Source organism: Micromys minutus, assembly GCF_963924665.1.
Source record: "Micromys minutus genome assembly, chromosome: 22".
NCBI lineage: Eukaryota > Metazoa > Chordata > Mammalia > Rodentia > Muridae > Micromys > Micromys minutus.
In genome coordinates this window covers 14,291,359-14,317,330 of record NC_137957.1, presented here as the reverse complement: position 1 = coordinate 14,317,330, position 25,972 = coordinate 14,291,359, and the positions used below count along the sequence as shown (strand labels likewise).

At 44.6% G+C, this 25,972-nt stretch overlaps 1 protein-coding gene and 1 pseudogene across 3 annotated transcripts in view; one reads left to right on the top strand and one right to left on the bottom strand.

The window, feature by feature from the left end:
* Positions 1-1,061: 1,061 nt before the first annotated feature.
* IRAK3 (interleukin 1 receptor associated kinase 3) overlaps positions 1,062-25,972 on the bottom strand; it is a 55,002-nt gene continuing 30,091 nt past the window's right edge. For both annotated transcript variants that reach the window (XM_080935183.1, XM_080935184.1), the window contains exons 7-12: positions 25,677-25,791; positions 24,315-24,433; positions 6,385-6,580; positions 5,928-5,990; positions 5,682-5,846; positions 1,062-3,544 (exon numbers count right to left, since the gene is read on the bottom strand). In XM_080935183.1, coding sequence (XP_080791309.1) covers positions 3,071-3,544; positions 5,682-5,846; positions 5,928-5,990; positions 6,385-6,580; positions 24,315-24,433; positions 25,677-25,791 — 1,132 coding nt within the window. In that variant the 3' untranslated portion in view covers positions 1,062-3,070. The remainder of the gene's footprint in view (positions 3,545-5,681; positions 5,847-5,927; positions 5,991-6,384; positions 6,581-24,314; positions 24,434-25,676; positions 25,792-25,972) is intronic.
* Positions 8,552-8,808, top strand: LOC308435233 (non-histone chromosomal protein HMG-14-like; annotated as a pseudogene). The gene has a single exon. The product of its transcript is annotated as a non-histone chromosomal protein HMG-14-like (transcript).

Sequence of the window (25,972 nt, the reverse complement as noted above, 5' to 3'; positions counted from 1 at the left end):
CTGCTCAGATATTCTTGATGTGAGAACTGCCCTAGAGCTCGGTTGACCAGTAGGCCCCATCCTTAGAGAAGACTGATGCTTCCTCTACCAGAGATTCTTTATTACCACCATTTCTTCAGTCATCCCCTGGGGATTTTGTCTGACTTGAGCTTTTGAAGGTCTTAAGTGTGCTGTCACCATGGCTGTGAGTTCATATGTGCAACTACACCATCATGTGCAGAATCTACTCTTACTCAGTCATCACAACCTCTGGCTCTTACACCTTTACCATCCCCTCATCCCCAGTGATTCCTTAGCTTTAGGAGGAGGACTCAGATATAAACGTCCCATTTAAAGTTGAACATTCTGCAGCCTCCTGTGCTCTCCAGGTTGACCAGTTGTAGGTCTCTTTGCTAACTGCCACCAACTGCAAGATGAAACTTCTTTGAGAAGGACCGGGGGGCGCACTACTCTGTGGGCATAGAAATAAGTCATTGGGAGTCATTTTAATGACATAGCCAATTCTTATTTTATTATTATTTTATTGGTTTTTGTTTTTTCAAGATAGGGTTTTTCTGTGTAGCCCTGGATGTTGGGGAACTCACTTTATACACCAGGCTGGCCTCAAACTGAAAGTAAAGGTTTGTGCCACCACCAATCACAAACATAAACAATTCTTAATGACCAACTGTAAGTTGTTCTGCCTTTAGGCTGTATCTCTGGGGTAAGCTAAATCCATCTCAGAATGGCTTGTAATAAACAAGCCACATGCTGAAGATGTTTTATGCTGCTTGTAGGGAAGTGGAGAGTAATGGGGGACTGAACACAGGGTCTTGTACATGCTAGGTGAGTGTTCTACCACTGAACTATAGCTTTCGCTCTGTAGCCTAGGCTATCCTTGAACTTTGTAATCCTCCTGCCTCAGTCCCCTGATGTTTTTACACACACACACACACACACACACACACACACACACACACACACTGGGCAGCCAGATATGTTCATATTGGCCTGTGGGAACAAACTCTTCCAATTGCTTTCCTGAGATTTGCTTTAGGCTTGTCAATCAGACTGAAGCTTCTGTGTTTGAACCACACCACCTGCCTCTTTAGAGAATGGGAGCTCCCATGCTCTTTTAACTTTTTTGTTTCCCTGTCCTTTTTTCTGATTTCCAATGACTTTCTTCTCCAAACAACTCTGATTAGCCCAACCATCCTGCCTCTCCCAAGGCAAAAAGCAAGCGTGGTGCTTTTCTCTCAAGGACAGACTCTGTAAACCCACTGGAAAAGGTATTTCTGTCCATGACCATTAAGCTTTGCTAGTTTGCTAGGCAATATTTAGTACGATTGGATTTTTATTATGTAGACCTGTAGATATGGCTTTATTAAATATAATTCATGAGAAAACATCAACTCTGCGGAAGCTATCATGCTAAGTCCTGAAGAGGCAACCCTTAAAACACAGGAAGTATGATGGAGTAATGGCCTCCAAAGAAGCCCATGCCCCCAAACCAGAAACCTGTGAATATTTTATATCCCAATAGAATAGGAGGTTTGGGTGGAGAGTATTATGATAGAATCTCAGCTTGTGTCCAGACTACACCAGGTCAATGCAGTTCCACATGAGAGAGGTTTATTGTGGGGGAAGGGGACAAAAGGGGGCCTCAGGAGACAAGGGGGGAAAAGAGAGAGAAGAAAGGGTGAAGGTCAGGAGGGGTGTGCCTTTTATTTAGGCTGCAATGTAACCACTTTGTGCTCATTTGTTACAACAGAGGAAATGAACATTAACATTTCACAATCCAGTAGGTTAGGTGACAGGGGCCATTTTGATATAATTCAGGAAGTGATGAGCACAAAATAAATACAGAGAAACTGCTGAGGAGCTAATTTATTCGCTCTGCAGAGTTCCTCACTGCAGAGGTTCAGAAGGCAGCCAATGGCAAAGTGATCTGGACTCTTAGGATCACTTCTTTTCCCAGGGCACAAAAGGACTTGATTAAAATCTCACACATTCTACTGAGGGTGTAGCAGGTTTCCGAGTTAATAAAACAACAACAACAACAGCGCTGTAAGTTTTTAATATAGTTTTATAATAATTGGAATAATTCAGGCAACTCTTGTAAGAAGTTAAATACAGAGGTGCAGACTTTGGACTGAATTCCCCTCTCTACACAGACCATGCTCCATCCAGGGTGGCTTGGCTCACTTCCAGACAGATGGGTTAGCCAGCGCTAAACAAGACAAGCAAATGCCAATCGCCTTAAAACACAATTCTTTCAAAAGGTGCCTGTCACCATTTACAAATTAGACGTTTCCTACAACCTTTCCATCTGAGCAATGTTCCCTATCCCCATGGGAGGCCAATAGGCTGTCCATATCCCTAGTAGAAAGACTGGCATTGGGTGCTGGTGGTAACAATGGCGGGCTTTTGTTGTTTATTCATTTGTTTTTGCACAAATAACCTGAGGGCCAAGTAGTGTCACAAAGTCACACCATGCAATAGACCCCACATGAGAGAGTTATTGGTGGGGGGGTCCGGAATACTATACAAAAGGCTGCCTCTGAGCGAGGATGGGTAAGAAGGGGGTGGGGCTGAAGGCTTGGGTTTTTATAAAGGGCATAGCGCATGCGCAGAGGAAGAACGGTGTTGTATTACATTAGGCTGCTGGTGCCGACCTGCTGCTGACATTGAGTTGCTGAAGGCTGGCTTGGGGAGAACCTGGTTCTGGAACGTGGGTGGTTCCCTGTTCACCTATACCAACGTCTCACACAGATGATGACAGAGAGACTTAAGGATCCTGCCGCTCTTTGATAGGTTTTGATTGTCAGAACCCAGAATCTTGGATAACTGATTGGCTCCAGTTTAGCTTGGGTTTGACTGAGAGGCGGTCACCCAGATAAAGCATCTCTTGACATTATTCCGTTTGGAGGAAGGAACAGAATTCCATGCTGCTAATCTGCAACTATTCAAACTCTCCATCCGTTGGTCCCTTGGCTTTACTCACGAGCTCAGATCCCGTGTTCTTCCACGGAGACAGTTTGCTCAGATGCCTTCAATGACATGTGCTTTTTTTCCCCTTTATCTTCCAATTTCACTGCCTTTTGGACTGTTCGTGCTCACTGCAAAAGAGTCCAGAGGAGCACTTCTTCTCCATTGGCTTGCTCCCATAAGAATGGCCTGGTACTTCCCAAGAGGAGCCCAAACTGATCTCAGTAGGGCTTAAGTCCTGGGATGCTGCAAGCTCTGGGGACCAACATTCCTCACAAGAAGAACTGGGCATGTCCCAAGCAGCTTCACTTCCCTTGTTCCCTTTGTTTCGGTCCAAGCCCAGAAAGGTAACCTCAGACTGACTGCACTCAAAGGGGGTTTTCTGAGCCATTCTATCCCTCCTCAAAGCTTCCTTGGGAGGTACTGAATGGTTATTCTGGTTTTCATCATCTTCTACTGGAATGCTTGGGACATTATCCAAGAACAGAGGAGAAGGACACCGGAAAGACTTCAAGGAAGTGGGAGGGTCTTCTGCAAAATACAGGCTGGGCTGTGTGCTCTCCAGAGCATTCAGAACCTGGTCGGCACGAAAGCACATAAACATGGAGAGAGGGTTTAGTGACAGTCATGTCTATGTTTTTCCCCTCTACTGCACAGACAATAGTCTCTCATTGTCCTAATGAGCAAATGAAGTAAAATTTAAAAAACATAAAACAAGGGCAATCATAGAATCATGAGGTAGAAAGGATATTAGATTTTGAAGAGTCCCTTTATTTCGAGGGCCAGATCAAGGGATTTGAAGGAAGGTATAAAAGAAACTAAAGGCTATCGAGATAGCCGACTTCACCCATGAACTGGCCACCTCTCTCTATGCTGTCAGATGGGTCTGGGTGTCCTTTCAACCACAGAAAGTAGAGGGTCCTCATGGAGTACACCAAGGGTGACCTGGCCTCTGGGTGCCAAAATGCCAGGATCAGAGAAGGGGCTTGTTAAAAACACAAATCTCTTCCTCAACTAAGAGGCTGTCGTTTTAATAGAAGAGGAGGAAGAGAAAGAAGAAGGAGAAAATAAAGGAAGGAAGAGGAAGAAGAGAAAAGAGGAGGAGGTAGGAAGAGGAGGAAGCAGAGGAGGAAGTGGAGGAGGAGGAAGGAGGAAGAAGAGGAAGGAGAAAGAAGAGGAAGGAGGAGGTAGAAGGGGGAGGAGGAGGAAGCATAGCAGGAAGTAGAGGAGGAGGAAGCATAGCAGGAAGTAGAGGAGGAGGAAGCATAGCAGGAAGTAGAGGAGGAGGAAGCATAGCAGGAAGTAGAGGAGGAGGAAGGAGGAGGAAGCAGAGGAGGAGGGAGGAGAAGGAAGCAGAGGAGGAAGTGGAGAAGGAAGGAGGAGGAGGGAGGAGGAAGAAGAGGAAGGAGGAAGAAGAGGAAGGAGGAGGTAGAAGGGGGAGGAGGAGGAAGCATAGCAGGAAGTAGAGGAGGAGGAGGAGAAGGAAGCAGAGGAGGAAGTGGAGAAGGAAGGAGGAGGAGGGAGGAGGAAGAAGAGGAAGGAGGAGGAAGAGGGAAGAGGAGAACGGAGGAGGAGGAGGACGGAGGAGGAGGATTTAAACAGCTTCACATAATACTCGGACATGTGCTGGATTAGCAAACCAATGATGTAACGTATTTTCATTCTTATTCTACATTCTATAGAATACACTCCATACATTCTGAGACCCTCCCTCTCCTTCTTTGTCTGACACTGTTACACCAACTCCTTGTTTCAAACGCTCCCACAGCTCTCCAGCTGACTTGGAATAAAATGCAACTCCAAGCAGAGAATGAACGGCCCCCTCTTGCCTGGAAGTTCCTGTAGGTTCCTGTTTCTTTGACCTCATCTCACCTCCATGATGCTAGACTGCCTCTTCTGAGGATGCCTTCCCATCCACTGCCTACATCCAACCTGTTCCCCAGATCACAGCTAAACTGTCACCTTCAGCAAGGATCTTCTAGTTGCCACAGACTGGGAACCCAACTCTATTATGACTCTACCCTTCCGAGTCATCCTGAGATTCTGACTGCCATCATGCCTGCCTACTGGACCAAAATATCACATCTATTGATGTATTGGATGCAGTTCTTTGCATCACAACCTTGAGAATGGTCGCCATATCTTGACTGCTATGTATCCCCAACATCCAAAATACCATGTTTGCCTATAAATGAACAGATTACATCTATGATGATGAATAAATACATTTTAAAACAATGAAAACAGGTATGTATTTTTAAGGGGTCAGATAACTAAATAAAATGCCCCTTCAAAACTACTTTTCATTAGATTTTTTTAAAAAATTATTAATGTGGGAGTGTTCTGGGGAGTTCACAGGAAGGTCATGTTCTTTGCATGAGTTCCAGGTTGGGAGGCTTGAATGGCAAACATGCCTTTACCTACTAAGCTATTTTGCCAGCCCCATATTTGATATTTTATAACAATTTGATTTTACCCAGTAATGACTTCTACAAAGTGCAAGGTGTTTGCTTGTTTTAAGCTAGAAAGGTTATCTATTATTCTAGAATTCTCTGTGGGAAGCTGAATTTGTCTCACTAATTAAGACTGTGCTTGGACACACAATTTATCTGACTTGGATTTCCCACGGCTTGTTGTTTTTTTTTTTGTTGTTTGTTTGTTTTGTTTGTTTTTTGTTTCTTTGTTTTCTTCCAATAAAACCTCACGTATCTTACTTCGTCAATCTCGGGTCTTAACTTGGCTCGAGTTGCCGCACACTGGCCGGCCAGAGAGAAGAGCTTGGCAGAGAAGTTCCGAGGACAGGGCGGAATCTTCCTGTCTAAGAATGAGAGGCAGGAGTCTAGGCCTCTCTTCTCCATCAGTTCCGTGAGGAGGTCCCGCTAGGAAAGGGAAAGAACAAAGTTGTTTCCTGGCACTCTATCCGGTAAACAGGTGCTGGCCAGCACGAGGACAGTTCTTACCAGCTGAACGTGTTTGGGATCATCCAGGACGACTTTGCAGCCCGTAAGAACCTCCATGATAACCTGTCAGGAACATACGTCAAGTCAGCTACAGAGGATGATTACGTCATGGGTTATGCAAAAATGAACGTGTCGGATGATGAGTAACCGAAAAATCAATACGTATAAAAGTTAAAACCCTTAAATTTTTTTTTCCTCTAAGCCAGTGGTCCTCGGTTTGCCTGATGCTTTGACACTCTAATAAGTTCCTCGTGTTGTGGTGACTGTTGGCCCTAAAATTATTTTTATTGCTACTCCATAATTGCAGTTTTGCCACAGTCTTGAATTGTAGAGTAAATATCTAATATGTAGATGGTCTTAACGCCCCCTCCCCGTGAAAGGTTGAGAAGCACCACTGTGCGGGGTAGAACCCTCGTGGCATGAGTTCTCTTCCGTAGCTAACGTAGGTGACACTCACGATTCCTAAGCTGTAGACATCAGTCTTAACGGAGAGTCTTCCTTGTCTGATGTATTCTTCGGGCATGTACCACAGATGTTTCCTGCTGCTGGTCATATTTATGGTAGAACTCTGGTTCTCGAGGTGGGGTCGGAAGTACGCCGTGGCAAAATCGGTTAGTTTGGGTTGGAACTGGTCATCCAAGAGTATGTTTGCACTAAAAGTGTGGTCAAAGACAGACAGGGCAAAGCATCACAGAGGCTGAATGATACAACATGGCTGAGTGATCCAGAACACTGTAAGATGAACTTAAATTCCCAGGGGGTGATTGAGCATTCTAAACAATTTTCTTTGAGCATAAACATAAATTTAAATGAAGCCTAAAAAGAAAAAAGAAATCTGACCCATGAACAGTGGGTATTTCAGATTTTGGAATGTGTGAACCCCAACCGTAAAATTATTTTTATTGTAACTTGGTAACTATAATTTTGCTACTGTTATAAATTGTAAGTATCTGACAGGTAGGCTATCTGATATGTGATGCCAAAGGGGCTTTGAGACTCACTTGGGATATGAACTACTGTAGAAGCAAAGGCAGAGTTCATGGAATTTGTTTAGGGAACTGTCACATGAAAAACAATTTTGTCACATCTTAGATGGGAGTAAGTATTGGTTTACTTTGTGCCTCAAAAGCCTGTCATAGGACGACAGGGGAGGGAAAACCCAGAGGAACATGCACTGCACACAGCAGAGTCTCTGTCCCAGGTTCTGAGACTTCGTTTCTATCATTTACAATTCTACCAAATAGAAATACATTTCTATCAGATAGGCTACATTTCTATCAAGTGCAAAAAGTTCTTGCATTTGAGGCCAGGAGAACAGCAGAATCTGCCACACTGTTCATGGCCTATAAAGTCCATTGGCTGCCTGCTGGATATATGGTAGCAAGCGGGGGAGGGGGGAGACTGTCGGGCAGGGCATAAGAGAGCAGGCAGAGGCTGCCAGAGCGGTTGGGGGCTGTGAGCAAGTGACCTTTAGTTTCAGTTTTGCTTAGGGCTCTCTTCAGAGCTTGTGTGTCCTAATGCTGACAGTTTCTACTGAGTTTGCTCATCCAAATGTCAAGGCACAGATTTTGTAGCACTGTGCGCTGTTAGCAAATGTCCTGGCAGCTACTGGGTAAGAAGTTCGTAAGCCTGAACAAACACCAACTCTTACAAATGTCCCAAAGGTCTCCACTCTCCCAAAACAGGAACATGAACAGGCAGGGCTAGTTCTGAACTGAGGCCCTCCAGAGGAAGGCATGGCTTCGAGACTGTGGTAGGATTCCTAACGGACTTGGGAACATTAGTTCCATGTTCATAACTAGGGTCTTTCAATCCAGACTTTGCCAAGGACCAAGTTGACAACAGATGAAGTGAACTGATGTCCTAGGTTCCTTTGAGAGTAAAAACCTGTTTTAAACCCTGGCTCTCCCCTCCCCAGAGTGGAAAAAAGAGAAACAGTAAAGGGTCAACTTTATTATGCCCTGTTTGCTCTGTGTGATCTTCTCAGCCAGGGGCAGTGTCCCCAAGGTTTGTATCAGTGGTCACTGTCCTTAACTTTCTCCTTGCCTGTCTTTTCTCGAATGCCCAGCAGCCGCCAGAGGCATCTTGTGTCTCCTGTGACCCGACCCCATGCTGTCCCCCACCCACCTTTCATTGTGTCCGTCAGAAAAGCGTTAGGCATCCAAGGAGGAAGACCATTAAATCTGTAACTGCACACTTCACTTGCTCAAATCTGGGGCATCTGGACCTGTCCTGATGCTTTCAAAATTTGGGCGGGGGAGGTGGTATGAACATGGTGGGTTGTCAGTGGAGTCAGGAGATGAAACCAGCAGAGAGGGTCTCTGACCCTCACAGCAGTAGTCACATAAGGCAGGAAAGAGCTGAGGGTGAGGTCTGGCGAGGTCTAGAACTCCTTAGGAAAATGTGCAAAATTGGGATAGGAAAGAAGCCAGAAGCAAAGGAATGGTAGAAATCGCCTACACTGTGCTAATTTAATCTGTGGCACAGGCACATACACAGACACTCCAGTGTGTCTGAAGGTGACCTATGGCTCATTGTAATACTAAATGGCATGCCTCTAAGTGGAGATTTAGGATGCTTAAGAGATCCGGAGTCGCAAGCGTCTCCCACCCCGCGTCGCCATGATGCCCAAGAGGAAGGTTAGCGCGGGTGGAGCGGCGAAGGCCAAGCTCGCCCCTTCCAAGGTGAACAGGAAGCCGGAAAAAGGCCTCCAGAAAGGATAAAGCATCAGACAAAAAAAGTGCAGATAAAAGGGAAGAGGGGAGCGAAGGGCAAACAGGCTGAAGTGGCTGACCAGCAAACTACAGATCTGCCTGCAGAAAATGGAGAGACGAAAAGCCAGAGTCCAGCCTCTGAAGAGAAAGAAGACAGGTCCAACTAAGCACCCATCACGTCTGTCAGTGGCCCCCGCCTCCCTTCTTGTACAATCCAGAGGAACATTTTTTATCAACTATTTTGTAAATGCGAGTTTTTTAATAGCTCTAGAAACATTTTTAAAAGGTGAGGGAATCCCACCTCATCCCATTTTTTAAGTGTAAATGGTTTTTTTAAGAGGTTAAATCATTTGCTGGTTTTTTTTTTTTTTTTTTTTTTGGTACAACCATTAAATAGCAGGGTACTGAGTCAGGAGAGGCTGTGACTGTCTCGGGGGTCACCGTAACATTCCGTAGAAGAGGCTAGTTTTATATCCTACAGTACAAAGCATATTAAATGGCAGTTTGGGGGTCTCAGTGGTGTATTCGTGTCTGGAATATTTTTAGTGATGTCTAGTCCCGTGTTTCTAGCAGAGCCCTTTTGTAAGAAAGCTGGTCTTCGGTCCTTGTCCTGTCAGAACTGCCATGCCTGTGGTCATGTCCGTCCACTTTCCTAATAGTGACAATGCACTGTGAAAGATGGAAATTTTGAGTGTGTTCTGTGTGTGGGATAAAATGGTGAGCCGGTGGAACTGAGGATTATGGGCATTTGGTTGTTATGTGAGGTCTTAGGGACACTTGCCATGTTTGAGGCTGGAACATCACTGGAATAAGTTCAAAGAAAAACAATGTGCAGCTCTTCATTTGTGTACATGAACAGTGTGACTCTTCAGAGTTCAGGTACGTGTGATAAGAATTGGAATGACTGTATGTACTCTGCTCCTTGACCAATAAAATCTGTTATGAAAGAGTAAAAAATAAGGGGGGGGGAGATGCTGAAGGGGCATGCCACACATGAAGTTGCATGTAGAACTACATGTAGCACACCATGCACAAGAAAGTCCACTGTATGCAAATAAGTCAAGAAGTCCATCCCACATGACTTAAAAATCCCAACTCCACATGGCATCTGAATAGAGCTACTGTCCCTTTGCCTGGCCCCAGCCAGCTTGCTCTCTTAGAAACATAACTTTTTCTTATACACGGTTTATACTGCTGTCCGCGAGTCTCTGTCCAGCTCTCAGAAGTGCCCAGCGAACTCCACTATCCAGTGACATCATGAGTTTCTCCCCCCCACCCCAGATTTTACTACTCTGGGAGGCACTGCTGCACACCCCTGTGTCCTCTCTCCAGAGAGGAAGATGGCAAAAGTCTAAATGCCACTTTTGGTTGCTGTTGGTGGTGGTTTTGTGGTTTATCTGTATAGCCCTGGACCAGGTTAGCCTCAAATTCAGAAATTCACCTGCCTCTGCTTCGCAAGTGCTGGGGTTAAAGGTGTGAACCATCAGCTCCTGGCTGACTGTCATATTTTCAATGTCTTCCTCCTTCACCCCAGTTCTCCAGAAGGCATAATATTCTGATTGATATAGTAGATACTCCAAAATGCCAAAGCCGACTCTAAACACCACATAGGAATCCCGGGAGGTTTTTTATTTTTTGTTTTGTTTTGTTAATATAGAGAAGGTGTATGGGGAGAGGGACAGGGAAAGGAATAACCATAATCCCAGTCATTTTGCCTGTAACAAAATGAGTAGGAGCAGATAGCAACTGGTGAGTCACATGTTACCCAAGACACCCACTGAGGTCATGGGGTCAGCGAGGGGGCATGGGTCAGACGGGATTATCTGAGGACACGGCCCCTACACACTGAATAATGACATCTGATGAAGAGTTCTTGTAGAAACAAAGTTTTTAGGGGCTCTGAGACTTTTCCAAACACCCATTTTTGAAGTCAGAATTTACTGGCTGACAGCCACAAGGTCTCATAGGAAAAGTCCAAATATGCATCATCATCAGCCTAAACCCCTCAAAGTTTTTGAGAATGTATAAACAAGATTTTTAAAATGTAGAAACAAAGTTTTAATGGACAAGTCAGAATGACCAGGCTATGCTGACCAAGCTGGGTTAAGACAAAACAAAAATAACTGCTTTCGGAACAACCCCCTTGCCCCTCCCTGTACTGAATTCTGAGAATTGTCAACAACCTCATTGCCAAAAATTTCTTCCCCCTTTACTCCCCACTTCCTCTCCTCTTTCTGAAAATTATACTGCTGCTTTGCCAACCAATAGTAAAATAGTAGCTCACCCCCTCCCAAAAGGTGTAAAAGATATATGCTTTTTGATTTTGGGGTTGACTCTCCCTGTGTGGCTGAGTAACCCCACGTGCATCGGATCAAAATAAACCTCTTGCCACTGCAGCGGTCTGTCGTCCAGTTGTATTTTGTGGGGTGTGCACCTAGGCTGAGACTCTGGGGGCCTTACATTCTCACCAGCAGGCCTTAGTGTTAGTGTGGAGTGGACATTTTGAATCCACTGATTTATTTGGTTCTAAATAAAAGTTACAGGGAGGTGCTCACGAGAGAAATGCTCAATTTTAGAAAATTCGACTTGTAAAAACTTGTTGGTTTCTACTCTAAGGCTTTTCCCTGTCCCCTGCTTCAACCTAAAATAGAATCTTCAATTATAAAGTGCCTCTGGCTACCACTGGGACAACAGAGTTCTGCGGCGGGAGAAGGGGCTGACAAAAGAAGAGACAGTTAAAATCACAACAGGAAGCCAAAGTGCAATGTGCTAGTGATTAGGACGGGTACAGGGACAGACAGTGGGCAGCTTTGGCCCACACTGGCATCTCATGTTTCTACTCCATTCTCTACTCCTGACTCAAAAGGTTTCTGCTATTACAGAGAGGCTAGCGGGGCTTATAATTCTTTAAACAGAAAGATCCCTGACCAAGGACACGGGGCGATCCTGACCAGGTGGTGAAGTTATACCCTGACTCAGGTGTAGTGAGGGACCTGGTCCCCCAAGCAATACTACTGTATAAGAACAGCTTTCTCTGCTTGTCGAGTGCCCCACTTCCCACTGGCAGGAAAAGGCGTGCGACCACAGGATCCTTCTGTGAACAACCTTTATTGTACAGCACTCTGAGCAGGGGACTCCCTGAGCAGGGGACTCCCTGAGCAGGGGACTTCTCCACGTGGGACTTCTCTACGTGGGACTTCTCCTGGTGCTTGCCTGGTGAGATCTCCCTCCACGTGGGGACTTCCCTCTAGCAGGGGTCTTCTCTTGAACAGGCGATCTCCCTCGTGGGAGAGAAATGCACTGCTTATATATGCCTAAGAGACTTGTGTTGCTACCTGATTGGTGCATCCTCCAGTAGCTCATTAGTGTGCCCCCGAGAGTGGGCTATGACTTATGTGGTTTTTCTGCTCTAAGTCTCTTGGCTGGGCAACAGCTGTTTGCTGAATCCTCGGCGGGAAGCTGGCGCCATCTATTGGCACCAACGGCTTCCTACATCTGCTCATCACCAACTTTCCTGGTTTAGTAAAAACAGTTTGGCCTTAAAAATTAGGATGATGGGGCTGGAGAGATAGCTTAGTGGTTAAGAGCACTGACTTCCAGAGGTCCTAAGTTCAATTCCCAGTAACCACATGGTGGCTCACAAGCATCTGTAATGAGATCTGATCCCCAATAATCTCTGAGAGGTCTGTTGCCCGATTTTTATGACATTCCTTGGCCCCAAAAGCGAAGTTACTCTTTCCTCAGAAAACCCTTTGACAAGTAACACACACAGCCCGTGTCTTGGCAATCACAGTACCAAGACCCCCTCTCCAGATGGTCTGCCTGGCCTCAGGTGTGGCAAGATCCAGTTTTCCCAGACTCACAAGTTTCTAGGAGAGTTACCCATTCTCTCAACTCTGCCCAAGAGTACCCACGGCTTCCAACCTAAGAACGGTACAAGCCCAAAGCTGTTTCCCCATTGTATTGAGGAGCTTTGTGTGTCCCACGGAATATGTCCAGGTCTTAGAAAAAGAATGAAAGCTGGTTTGTACTTTACAGGCGTGTGGATCTCAGGATCCTGTACCAGGGCCCAGAACTCTTCTGATAAACGTGCAACTTTAGAGCTTGAACTGAACTCTGGGGCCTAGTTTCCACATCGGTAAAAAGATCTGATGTTGCTCGAGAGATAAGAAGATGCTGGCTGAATTAAAAGGAAGGCCTCAAAATGCACCTTGAATGAAGTAGACTGGCCACTGCCTACTCCATCCATTACTCTACCTCAAAATGTCAAGAAGTGCAAGACATGCAAGAAATGCATTTGAATGTCCCAGGAAGGGTACAAGGAGCGTATCTGAAGAACAATGAAACAGTATTATAGGGTAGGCCTGGAAACCTCACACCCAAGGAGGTTAATTTGTTTCAAGGAATCAGTGTTCCAAATTATTTTCAGAGACAAATTTGACTAAAGTGATATTTCTAGCTGATTTCAGACCAGGGGGAGGAAGAAGCTCCTGTTATTTCTTGCACCTGAATCTCCATATCTGTATATACAAGTTAATGAGGGCTGGTGCCTGTATTAATTAATTTCATAAAACATCTTGACCATAAGCAACTTAAGGAAGGGTTTATTTTGGCCCAAGATACCAGAGGGACAAGAGGCTATCATCGGATTCCAGAGAGACAAGAGGCTATCATCGGATTCCAGAGGGACAAGATGCTATCATGAGAGAGGCATGGTAGAGCCTAGCGGGGGGGCGGGGGGGGGGGAGGCAGGAGCAGGGAGCTGAGACATGACATCCCAACCACAAACACAAAGCAGAGAAAGTAAACCGGAAGTACGGTGAAGCTATATGGTCTCAAAGCCCACCCCCAGTGAGTGACGTATACTTCCTCCAGCAGAAACCTCTGCAAGCAGCCCCACTAACTGGGAAATGAGTGACCAAGCACCCCCCCCCCAAAAAAAAAAAAAAAAACGACAGGGGACACTTCTCATTCAGGTCACCACGGTACATAAAGATGATGCTGGCAACAAGAATTAAGAGACATTTCAATTTGCATGGATTTCTAACTGCTTTAGCTCCTCCCCTTTAGGAAGATGATAAACATACGTGGATATCATAAAGGAGGAAGGAACTAGGAAGACATGAGGAAAGTCTGAGGAAAATCATTTATGTCTAAGATGTTCCGCGAACATATGTCTGTGTTAAGATGATGAAGGGGAGGGGATTAAAGGATTAAAAAGACATTCCACCCACGGGTGATGTTTCATCTCCTGTCGACCTAGATGTCCTGTCAGACGCTAAACTGACTCTCAGCCTTGACAGGCTTCAGCCCTCAGCTTGCCCAGGAGAAAGAGGCTGAGTCCTCAAGCAAGAGTGTCCTGGGGGCCGATGGACCAGCCTGTGGCCGTCTCTCCACCCTACCAGCCTCCATCCATACTTACAGACCGGAACATAAGAAAAGCTGTGTGTGCTCCCTCCCTCACTTTAATCTGTGTCTCTGACCAGTTTCCGTTCTTCAGATATCCCTGTTGAAGCTCCCTGCTTCCCTCCTCTAACACAGACGCCTGTTTCACCAAGGACAATGCCAGCCTAGGACCTGTGTACATAGGGCCTGTCAGAAACACTGAGGTTAACTTCCCAATTTGGAGCCAGTAGCAGGAATGGATGTCTGGGATGAGAAAGGCTGTGGGTAAAACGCCTTTGAACTTAAACGTATCTATAAATGTGAACACACAAGGTCTAGCAATATCAGATGCTTTAATGAGATCCTATAATTGGAAAATATCTTCATTTCCTAAAGAAAAAATTGTATGTCTTCTGCCAAGACTACAGACTAAACTCTGGATTCTCTCTTTGGATCCTCTCCTTCTCAACTCCCACCATCTGGTAGTGAGTTTTGTTTTTATAACAGCCTCTTAAAGAGTTCAAATCACTAAGATATTTTCGGGCTGAATGAACCGCCAGACTTGCTGAAAACACCTCTGGAGTATGGGCTTTGCTTCCTCCTGTGGGTGTCCCTCCACTGCAAACCAGACATTTTCCCTCTTAGAAAGAGAAACCTCTCTCTGCTGGGACAAACCAGACTGACGGCGCGGATCTCCAGACCTAATCTCACTGCCCACAAGAATCTGATGCCAACATCTCAATGTGTACGCATGGCACTTTTCTCTCTCTCAATTCCTGTATCTGTTGATGAAGCCAACTCACCCTGGTAATCCCAGGCCTTTAAACTTCCTAATAAGCATGGTTGTTAAGAATACATGAAAGGGTACCTTTCCGTTCCCATTTGTAGTCATGCGACAGGCAAGTGGCTGGCTTTTCTAAACCATAGCTTCTCCTAGAAACTCGTTTCAACTACAAATGAGAATGATCACACCTACCCTCAGGGTTAATGGAGGACCAGCGAGTGTTTCTGATGAAGTTTGTATGAGATCTGAAGTCCTCGGCTTAGACTGAACTCCACAATCCACCTGCAGGTTAACCACCGTCCTTCACGGATAAGTATTTACTAATGCCATAGGACAAGCTGCACATGGCTGTCTCTGTGACCTTTGTGCTGTTCCACTCCGAAGGCCCCCCTCTTCCTCCTCCTTCTCCTCCTCCTTCTCTTCCTCCTCTTCCTCCTCCTCCTCCTGCTCTTCCTCCTCTTATTTTTACACAAATTCTCTATGTGCCAGAAGAATAGCCACTGCCATGAAGTTCTCTGCTGAGCCTCCCTGAAGCTCACTGTGCCTCCTCCCCTTTTAAAAGATTCATTTATTTATTTTATGTATATGAGTATATTGCAGCTGTCTTCAGACACACCAGAAGAGGATGTGGGATCTCATTACAGATGGCTGTGAGCCACCATGTGGTTGCTGAGAATTGAACTAGAGTCATCTAGAAGAGCAGCCAGTGCTCTTAACTGTTGAGCCATCTCTCCAGCCCATGCGTCCTGCTTTTAAGTTACTACTGGACACCTACAATTTGTCATTTGGTGCTTACTAGATCCCAGCTTGTGCTGTTTACACAAGCACAATGGTGAACCTATAGCAGATGCTGAATATCTACCTATCAATATAATCATTTCCTCAAGGGGATTTGAAACCTTCAAGTAGTTTTAGATTACTGAGCATGGGAATGGTAAATATATGGCCGGAATGTTGCTCAGCATCCTCCCATACTACCTACAGACATCATTAATTGAGTTCCAAAAGCACTCAGACAAGATTCTCTTTCCACCCTCTGTACTTGGGAAGTCATTACTAATCAAGACAGAGCGTGAGATTAAAACATCCCGTTAGCTATCAGGAGCCATGGTTGCTATAGCACACTGTGTTATGGTTGCTATAGCACACTGCTTCTTGGACTTATTCTTTGAAAAATAGTTAAATAGTAGAGTCGGGACTAAAGTTTAACCTCCTATTCTCATGTTGGATGCTGTTTTCATTTAGAAAGGACCTATGTCTCTATGAACCACATGAACTGGAGTACAAGCGACTCAGAGGCGGGAGCCACAGCATTCTGAGAGACGGTCTGCAGTCTCCTGGGACTTCATTGACCTTAAAGGGCAAAATGTTTTCTCTTTTAATCCCCCTACCTGCATTATAGGCCTCCAAGAGTAGGTATTGAACACCCGGAGGTCGATTACACCAGTCTGGTACTTTTAATTTCTGTGTAATATTTATATAAAGCAGGGGCAAAAAACAAATGCTCTTAAACAAATTCTGGTTAGATGTATACATTTGTTCCTTTAAATTTTAAAAAATTTAACTTTTACCAAGGGCAGAGAAGTAACATAAGAGAATGCTGTAGATCTAAGAAGAGGTTTGATAGCACTGTACTGAACCCTGACCTTAGAAATTTAAAGTCGGTATATAATCTCTAAATATGTGTAATCATATATATTAAAGTGTATAATATAATGTTAGTGAATATATTAATCATATATATTATAATGTAGATTATATATACAACATATATGAACACATAGAATGGTATTGATAATATATAATAATTGTTGTGGATTGTCCTGCAGCCTTTTGTATTTTGATGTTAATCCCATTTCCCTGAGAAGTGCTGCCTAGTCACATACTCAGGTGACTTCATTAGAAGCATCTTTTCATTTTAATTAGTAAAATAAAGGCAAGAGCCTGTGATTGGGCAGGGGAAGGGAAGGTGGAGAGAAGGCTGGAGAAGGGAGAGAGAGAGAGGAGGATCAAGATGGAGCTCAAGAAGGATGAGCTGGATCCAGGTGGACTTAATTGGCGTTAGGTAGCTATGAATATTTTAAGGATTTTATAGGTCTTTCGTCTCATATGGAAGGGCAGTCTGTATCTTTGCCTATGTAATCTTATCATGATGTAATCTTATCATGTAGAGGATTTGTGGAATGAGCACTGAATATGTAAACCTGTATGAAAAGCTATCGGGCCTTAGAGTCATGTTTGTACTAGGCAGGGTGGCAATTACACCCAGGACGGAGGCAATGATGTGGACAGAATGAGACCTCAGGGGTGGCACAGAGTCTGTGCGCTGACTCCATACTAGAAGCGGTGCCCTCAGAGTAAGACCTCAGGGCCGATAAAGAGATAAGCTACTTCTTTTTAAATATTTACTGCAACATATAATCATATTATCTTGACATACATGTATAATTTACTCAGACCTTTATGACTTGTCTAGACTTCCCAGTTCTGTCTTTATCTTTAAAAGTCATAAAGATATAACATATTGAGCCTTTTAATAATAGAACTAATCAGAGACAATGAAATTTCTTTGTATTAGTTGGCTTGAGAGAGAAAAGATGGTAACAGACTATTGGGGGTTTTGTCCTAAATATTTGTTTGTTTATTTATTTATTTATCTATCTATCTGTAGTTGAGACTAGTTCTCACCATGTAGCCCTAGCTGGTCTAGTACAAGGTAAGACCAGCCTGAGATTGAACTCACAGGGATCTTCCTGCCTCCTGGTTCCTAAGATTAAAGGCACAGCCATCACACCCAGCATAAATCTCATTTTTACTTTTAGAGTATAACATAACTCTGGAACATTTCTGAAGTTAGGTTATTTGTTTTTTTATTAGAATGTTTTACGTGTACGAAAGATCGGATTTCATTAGAAACTTTTCCTCTGTGTGCATGAGCTACTTCAACCTCCGCAGTTACCAGCCCCTCCATTTTCCAAGTTTACTTCCTCTTCCTAAAAGTCTTCCTTCCATGGCCAGGTCTTTTTAAAGTACAGATTTAACATATGACAGAGAACATAACATATTTATCCTTCTTAGTATTAAAGCATGTTGTTTAAAGATAAAATGGAAGCAATTTTATACCCATTACAAAACCAAACCACGGCGGTGACACCTTGGCGGCCTTCTGGTGAGCTTCACTTTTAACATTAAAAAAAAAATTTTACAGCTCTACAATTTTATAATTTTGTGCTACATAGTACTCAGGTTTAACTTTTTTTTAAAAACTAATCGCACTTTTGTGCCAGGTTGCTTCATGCCACCAGTATTGATTTCTGTCCACTAATCTCTGATGAAGTCTGTGGTCCATTAATCTGCAGTTCAGTACAGAAAAGCAAACAAAAAAAGATTGTCCATTTTTCACTTTTCTGGCAAAAATGCAGTTGATTTTTCTCAAGGAAAATGATACTGTTCATCACAGATCTTTGAGCTGACATATGGCTCCCTTGCTAGGAGCTGTCTTTCCTGTGACTTTTCAAACTGCATAGCAAACACAGAAGAGTCGGTGACTCAGGACCCTCCTAAGAGCAATAGTCTAAGAGTCACAGAGGGTGGTGTCTAATTTTGAGTGAAGGGAAGGGGTCTCTTCAGGGATGAAAGGCAACCTCGGTCAGCCAACTCACATTTGACTGGGACTCCATCTGACAGATGTTTGGAGATCTTATTTCAGCTTCTAGATAACAGGCGTGCATATCACTAAGTAAGAGGGAGATGCCTGTGGCTGAAGTTGGCCCTAAAGAATATTTTTGCTGGCAGCTCAACAGAAAGGCTGAGGCTCTGAAGGGGCTTGGTTTGTGCTGGAGCAGCCAGGGACAGTGATTGAAACCACGTGAAAGCATGATTTCTAAGTAAATGTTCACAGCCCTGTGACTTCTGTTTACACGTGTGTGTGTGTGTGTGTGTGTGTGTGTGTATGTATGCATGTGCATTTGTATGTGCGTGTTCTGTGTATATATATGTATGTATATATGTGTGTGTATTTATATGGGTATGTGTGGATATGTGTGTATTTATATGTATGTGTATATATTCATACATGTGCATGTATATGCATATATGTGTACTTATGTGTTTGTGTGTTTGTGCATGTAGGAGGCATGGAGATCCTTATGTTCACAGATCAGAACTAGGGAAACCTGGAATGTTAAACACACAGGGTTGTTCCTTTGAAGGAAGGGATGCATAACCTCTTATCCACCTAGAAGGCTGGGAGCTGTTGTGGTTAATAACCTGGTGACCTATGTACTCTCTGTGTGGCCAGAGACCACACCAGACCCTCCCAGCAGACCTTTATTCTTTTCAGTCTGTCTATAGAACTCATCTTAATGCATAGGACATGTACTTTGCAAAGTGTTTCAATGTAGTCATGCCTGATCTTTAGTTAGCCTACATTGTGCCTCAAGGAGATTTATGTATGTTTTATTGCACACACAAGATCAAGTTAATTATCACCAGGAACATTTTCATCAAACTGTGCCTTGCTTAAAGATGCCTAAAATAAACTACTCGCGGTCAGACTCCTGAAGCTTGAGCCAACCCCGGCTGCCCAGTCATGTAGAACTGAGCAGCCTTCTTGCCTCCTGCAGATCATTATTCTGTGGGCTGTGGAGGTGACGGAGACCCTGGCAGGTACAGTCTATGGTCGGGCTGCATTAGAATCCTCAGATCCTGGAAAACCCGTCACGGTAGTCAGCTTTTGCCCACTCACAAAATACCCAAGAGAAACAATTTAAAAAGAGCGAAAGATTTATTCTGACTCGCGGTTGCAGTTCATGGTTGGTTGGTCCCATTACTCTGGGCCTGTGGCAGAAACATACATCACTGTGTCAAAGCAGAAGAGGTTTATCCTTCCCATGTTGGCTGAGAAGCAGAGACCAGCAGCAAGGTCCCGGGTCCCAATATCCCTTTAAGGAGATGCTCCTAATGACCTGAGTTCCTATACCAGAGTCCATTTCCTAAGTGTCCCAACACCACTAACAGGACCACTACAGAGACTATCATGCCTTCAATATAGGAGCTTGAGAGATATTTCTTTCCGGGGTAGAGGGGGGGAGGAAGATCTCATTCTACATCTCATACCTATTGGGATAATCTTCCTGTTTGCTGTATAAAGGTTGTCTTCGCGTTATTTAAATGTTGATTTCTGGACCTTGGTACCGTTGTTTTTATGAAGAATCGCCAGTCTCTGTGTTTCATAAACACTCTTCTCCATCACCTCCTGATTGGTTCAATAAAGAACTAATGACCTATCACAGAGCAGGAGAGGAAAGGCAGGACTTCCGGGTGGAGATCGGAACTTTGAGAAAGAATCAGGCACGGGCAATTTGCCAGCCAGACACAGAGGAAGGAACAGGCGCAGGGACTGATGGAGAGGTAACGGGCCACTCAGCAGACATACATTAGAATAAATGGTTATTAAGTTATAGGTGCTAGCTGGGAACGCGCCTACTCTATAAGGCCTAGGAGTCATAAATAAATAAATAAATAAATAAATAAATAGAGTCATTATTCAGAAGCTGGCTGGTCGAGACAGTCTGGCAATACATACTGGCCTCAAACTCACGACAATGTTCCTGCCTAGGCTCTCGACCACCACGCTAGGTTCCTCCAATACACATAAGCTCCAAACCATACCAGCCAGCCAGGGAACGATCATGAGCCCTTCCCTCAACTATAAAGCGAATAAGCGATCCACCGTATTTCCAGCTCAAGTGGTACCTTCTTCACACTCTGCTCTCTGACTGGTTTCTTATCGGCTTCTTCATGTCTATCACGGGGGTACGGTCTAGCTGGACTATTACGCAACTTTAAGTTTAGCGTAGCGAGGTAAGCACTTGGGCTGTTGCCTTGGAAACACGGAGATCTTTATATTCCCAACTGTCCTCAAGACAAGCTCGAGTTTACTTATCAAACCTAGTAACCTCTCAAGCCCCACCAGCCTCTTTATCATCACGTCACCTCAGTTTTCCTTATTTCCAAACTCCATCCGTTTTCCAGCCAATAAGCCGACTTTCTTTTTTTCTTTCCTCCCTTCCCTTGCTTCCTCTATGTGTGTGACAGTTCTTTGCTTTGGCCCCTTGAGCAAATTTACTATGTCTACCAGAGAGGAGTGTTCTCCCTGCTACTTTCAATCAGTCTGTGTCAAAACAAACAAACGAACAATAACTACCACAAAAAAAAAAAAAACAAAAAAAAAACAAAGAAAACCTACTTGCTCTAGGGCTTCTCCAGCTCCAACTCTAACTCAGCCCAGCCATGTGACATATTGTGAGGGTTTGCATATGCTCATTCCAGGGAATGGCACTATTAGAAGTTTGTGGCCTTGTTGGAGGAAGTGTATCACTGTGGGGGTGGATCTTCCTCCTAGCTGCCTGAGAATGCCCAGTATGTTCCTGGCTTCCTTTGGATGAAGTAGAAGAACTCTTGGCTTCTCCTGCACCATGCCTGTCCAGATACTGCCATGTTTCCCACCTTGATGATAATAGACTGAACCTCTGAACCTGTAAGCCAGCCCCAATCAAATGTTGTTCTTATAAGACTTGCTTTGGTCATGGTGTCGGTTCACAGCAATAAAACCCTAAGACTCATCTTTTTTGTGTTTGGTCCACTGTGTTCTCTATTAAACTTTGCACACAGCAGATTTTGATCAAAACAAACAAAAAAATACAAAACAAACAAAAAAAAAAAAAAAAAAACTCGACTCCCAAACTGTTCCACCAGCACAGCACACTCTTAAGACAGGAGCGACTCTTTTAAAGGCGGAGCTTGTTTGCAGGATCATTTTTGACGTGTGAGCTGACCGAGGAAGTGTGTGGAGGAGTGATGAGCAAGAATACCCACTGTCCCTAGCATCCCAGCCTCTGCCACAGCCAACACTTCGGGACCAAGTGCCACAGGAGGTAGCATTTGCCGAGTCTGTGCTCTCCTCAGCGTAGAGACACCTTATGTCATTTAACCTCAAGAAATGAAGTTATTGGTCTATTATTTAGCCTTTTTAAGTAACAAAAACTGAGGCTTAGAGAGGCTGTGAGATCCCCCTAGGTCGCAGTTGAAAAGAAAGCTGTGGTTCCTCTTGAACTAGGAGGTGGGAGAACACAGGAAAATGGCTTCAAAGGAACTCGCCCAGCTCTCTCTCAGAAGCTATCCTCTTTCAGAACTCCCTCGGGCTGATTCTTCCTCTGTAGCTGGGCTTTGCGTTCCTATCGTTGCTACCCTGCTCTTGCTGGCTCTTGCGTGGTGGTGGGGTTAGCTGGGGATGCCCCACACCAACACAACTGAGTCCCCATCAGGAACTGAACACAGAAGGAAAGAGGTGCAGCACTCAGGTCACAGCCCTGGTCCAGGACGGGCCACAGCACACTGCCGGCATACCCTGCCCCATTTTTATTCGGTGTCCTTGAAAAGCCACCACTTCAGAAGCTTTCCCATGACATCCGTTAGAGCCCTGGTAGCACCTTGTATCCCGATAACCTCTTCCTCTCTTTCTTTAAATGCGCATTTGGTTCCTTTTATTTTTGTCTGTACTAGAAATCGAGTGTGCAGCCTACAGCCTCACACATGCCAGGAAAGTATCCCATGCCTAAATTGTATCTCTAGCCTTCTTTTTACTTTATCCCGACAGAGTCTCATTAAGGCATCCGGACTGTCTCACAGGCACTTCCTAGTCACCTCACCAAATGCTACCAGGAGGAAGCCTCAGGAAGTGGGCGGGCCTGTGTCTGTGGCCCTCTCCAGCCTGATGCTGCCTTTGCTCCAGTTTACAGATGCACTTGTTTTTCTCTCTCCTGTCGAGAGAATTTCTCTCCTGTCTGTTCTGCAAAATGCTGCTTTCAAGAAAGGGAACTGATGAACTGAACCACACAAAGGGAACCAAGTATTAACGTTTTACCATGTCAGATTTAAAATAAACTAGTGTCTGGAGAGATGGCTCGGTGGTTAAGAGCACTGACTGCTCTTCCAGAGGCCCTGAGTTCAATTTCCAGCAACCATCTGTTATGGGATCACATGCCCTCTTCTGGTGTGTCTGAAGACAGCCGGAGTGCATGCATATACATAAATAAATAAATCATTAAAAAAAGAGCCCAGTATATATTTATAATAAACTAGTGTTCACTTTAAGCCAGAGGAAGAAGGCACAGGCAAGAATCCAACACTGTTCTCCCTCAATAAAGCAAATCAAGTAAAATAGTTACTGTATTCATTAGTGCTTATAATCTGGATGGAAGAGAGATGATTTTTTTTAGGTGGGGATGGCTTCTCAGCCATACGGAATGGACCCCACTGGTGATCCTCCTGACTCCTGGGACCGTCACTGTCCTCTGTATCGAGGTTTTGTGAAGGTCCTTTGATTCTGAGAAGCCTCTGACAACCGCAGTAGTTCCACATACAAGGAGAACTGGAGGCTCTGGGCTGTTCCCCCAGCTGCCCCAGGACCAAGGAAGAATCTACGGTCCTTTTTTTTTTTTTTTTTTTTTTTTCATGTTTATTTCTCCAGAAAAAGTGAGCGTCCATTCCTTTTTGGCTCTTGTTAAAGGCGCACTGAAAACCTTCACGGCACTAAGAAATGGTCTGGAAGAGGCAGCAGCCACAGCAGCTGCCCCTGGCATTCAATAAAGGCGAGGCCTGGGCCTTCTGGATGAGTTCAACATAAGGACACAAGGAGAAAATCCTCAGGAGTCCACTCTGAGTGTGTGTGTGTGTGTGTGTGTGTGTGTGTGTGTGTGTGTGTGTGTGCAAGCTCGAGCGAGCACACACATGCCCACGTGCTTACATATGTGCACACTCGCATGTTTAATTAGAGACAAAAGATAGAAAATACTGCTTCCAATTTTCTCATGCCTCAGATGTAACAATGTTGGATCCATTTTGGCTTCTCACAGACAGACAGGAGTTAGACCCAGAGGGTGTGAGGAGGCAGCCTCTTTGTAACAAGTAAGATTCTAGTGAGTCGAGAGCCAAAAACTTTGATTCACGTCTGTTGCCCTCCAGGGAATCCTTATAGAAGTTGTGTATCCTTTTGTTAAACAAGCTTAAGAGATGGTTCGAAGGTTAAGAGCACTGACTGCTCTTCCAGAGGTCCCAAGTTCAATTCCCAGCAACCACATGGTGGCTCACAACTGATCTGATGTCTTCTTCTGGTGTGTCTGAAGACAGCAACAGTGTACTCATATACATAAAGTAAGTAAATAAATCTTTAAAACTCACTTAAGATCAACATAGGTTCAACTGCACATCTGGCATATCCAGTATGATTAATGCAATACGCAAAACTCTTAATTAGTAGTCATAAAGGTAATACCCGTCTCCCCTTGGAGATTAGAAATCGGTGAATGTAAGAATTGTAGCACTTAGGTGAGTGGGTGTATTACACTCTTAAGAACTCTAGGAAGAGGACTGGCTGAAAGCGCACTCACCTGTGGTGCTGACAGGGATTTGGGTAGAACCTAAGGCTTTCAGATCACTTACCTGGAAATGTTACCACAGATGACAGCGCACGGCCGGGCATTGTGCAGGCACTGGATGGCTTGGGCTATTCCTATCAATACGCTGATTCGAACGTGCCAGGAGAGTGGGCTTGTACCATTCTGAACAACAAGACAGGTTGGCTTAGTTGTATTTTCTTAGTGTAGATTGCCTATATACTCACTATGCAGGCACTACATTCCATAGCCACTTCCTGTATTTAGTCTAGGCTCCGCCCCACCGTTACCTGGCAACAGCCTGGCGTGCCTGACTCACTATAAAAAAGGGGCTGCTTGCCCCCTCTTCAGTCTCTTGTTCTCTTCTCCTCTTGCTCTTGCCCCTTACCCTCTTCCCCTTCTCTCCCCGTTCCTCTTCCCCCCCCCCCTCTACGTGCTTATGGTCAGCCTCTACTCCCCCTCCTCTCTCTCTCCCTCCCCCTCCCTTTCTCTGTCACTACTATTCCCTCAACTCCCCTCTCCATGCCCTAAATAAACTGTACTCCATACTATACCATTTGTGGCTGGTCCCTCAGGGAGAAGGGATGCTCCCACTGGGGCACTCCTGCACCCACACCATACCTCACCTCCAACAAACATATCCCTGGCTTCTGTTCTCTATCTCTGTAGACGGCAGGGTGGAGTGGCACATACTACCATGGCCACAGCTGTATAAGGCACAGTGGAACTAGAGGGGAATCAACTTTCCAGTTTGCTGCACCCTATTTTTAATTCCAAATGGGTTTTCCTCAATTCCTCTAGGGCGGTGGTTCTCATCCTGCAACTTGCAGACCCCATAGGGTTCCCATATCAAATATAACATATATCAGATATTTGCATCATAATTCATAACAATAGCAAAATTACAGTTATGAAGAAGCAACGAAAATAATTTTATGGTTGGGAGAAGACTCAGGATCACAGCATTAAGAAGGAAGGTTGAAGACCACTGCTCTAAGGAAATACCCAACAATTTTTAACTTTGGTTTAATCAAACTGTGTGCAGTGGCCTGAAAGTACAGCTCAGCAGTAGAATCCTTGCTTAGCATGCATAAGACACTGGGTTTCATTCTTCAACCCTGTGCCCACATGATACCACACGCCAAGGAAGCTGAGAGTAGTTAATATAAACTCAATGCACATATTTGTTAATATTACACAGAACCCAGGAACGCATGTGTTCAGGTAGCCTTCTAAGGGTAAAAGATGAATCTCCTGGGAGGCTCTTTGCTTCCCTGGGAACCATTCCTGAATACCCCCATGTGCATGCTCAGATCTTGCCCTTCAGTTCCCTATGGTGTCCACAGACCCCCTTCATCCTGGGCTTTCATGGGCTAAAGGACTCGAAGGACTGGTAGCCGCCACTTACTGTGCACTGTATTCTGTCAAAAAGTGTCCCGTTGCTCATATAGGGATAAACCAGACAAAGTTTCTCAGTCTCCGTGAAATATGCAGCCAGCTCTAGTATGTGAGGGTGACGGAATCTTGAAACAGAATTTTTTAAACCATCAGATTCTCCACTCAAATAGAAAATGAACGAGAGAGTCTATCAGGAGGTGGAGTGGGGAACAGTTCTTAACTAAGTTTGGCCAAGAGTCAAGTCATTTCCTCGGGAGTTCCGACAAGTACTAGTTCCACCTGTTTTAATCAACTGTCAGCATGTAA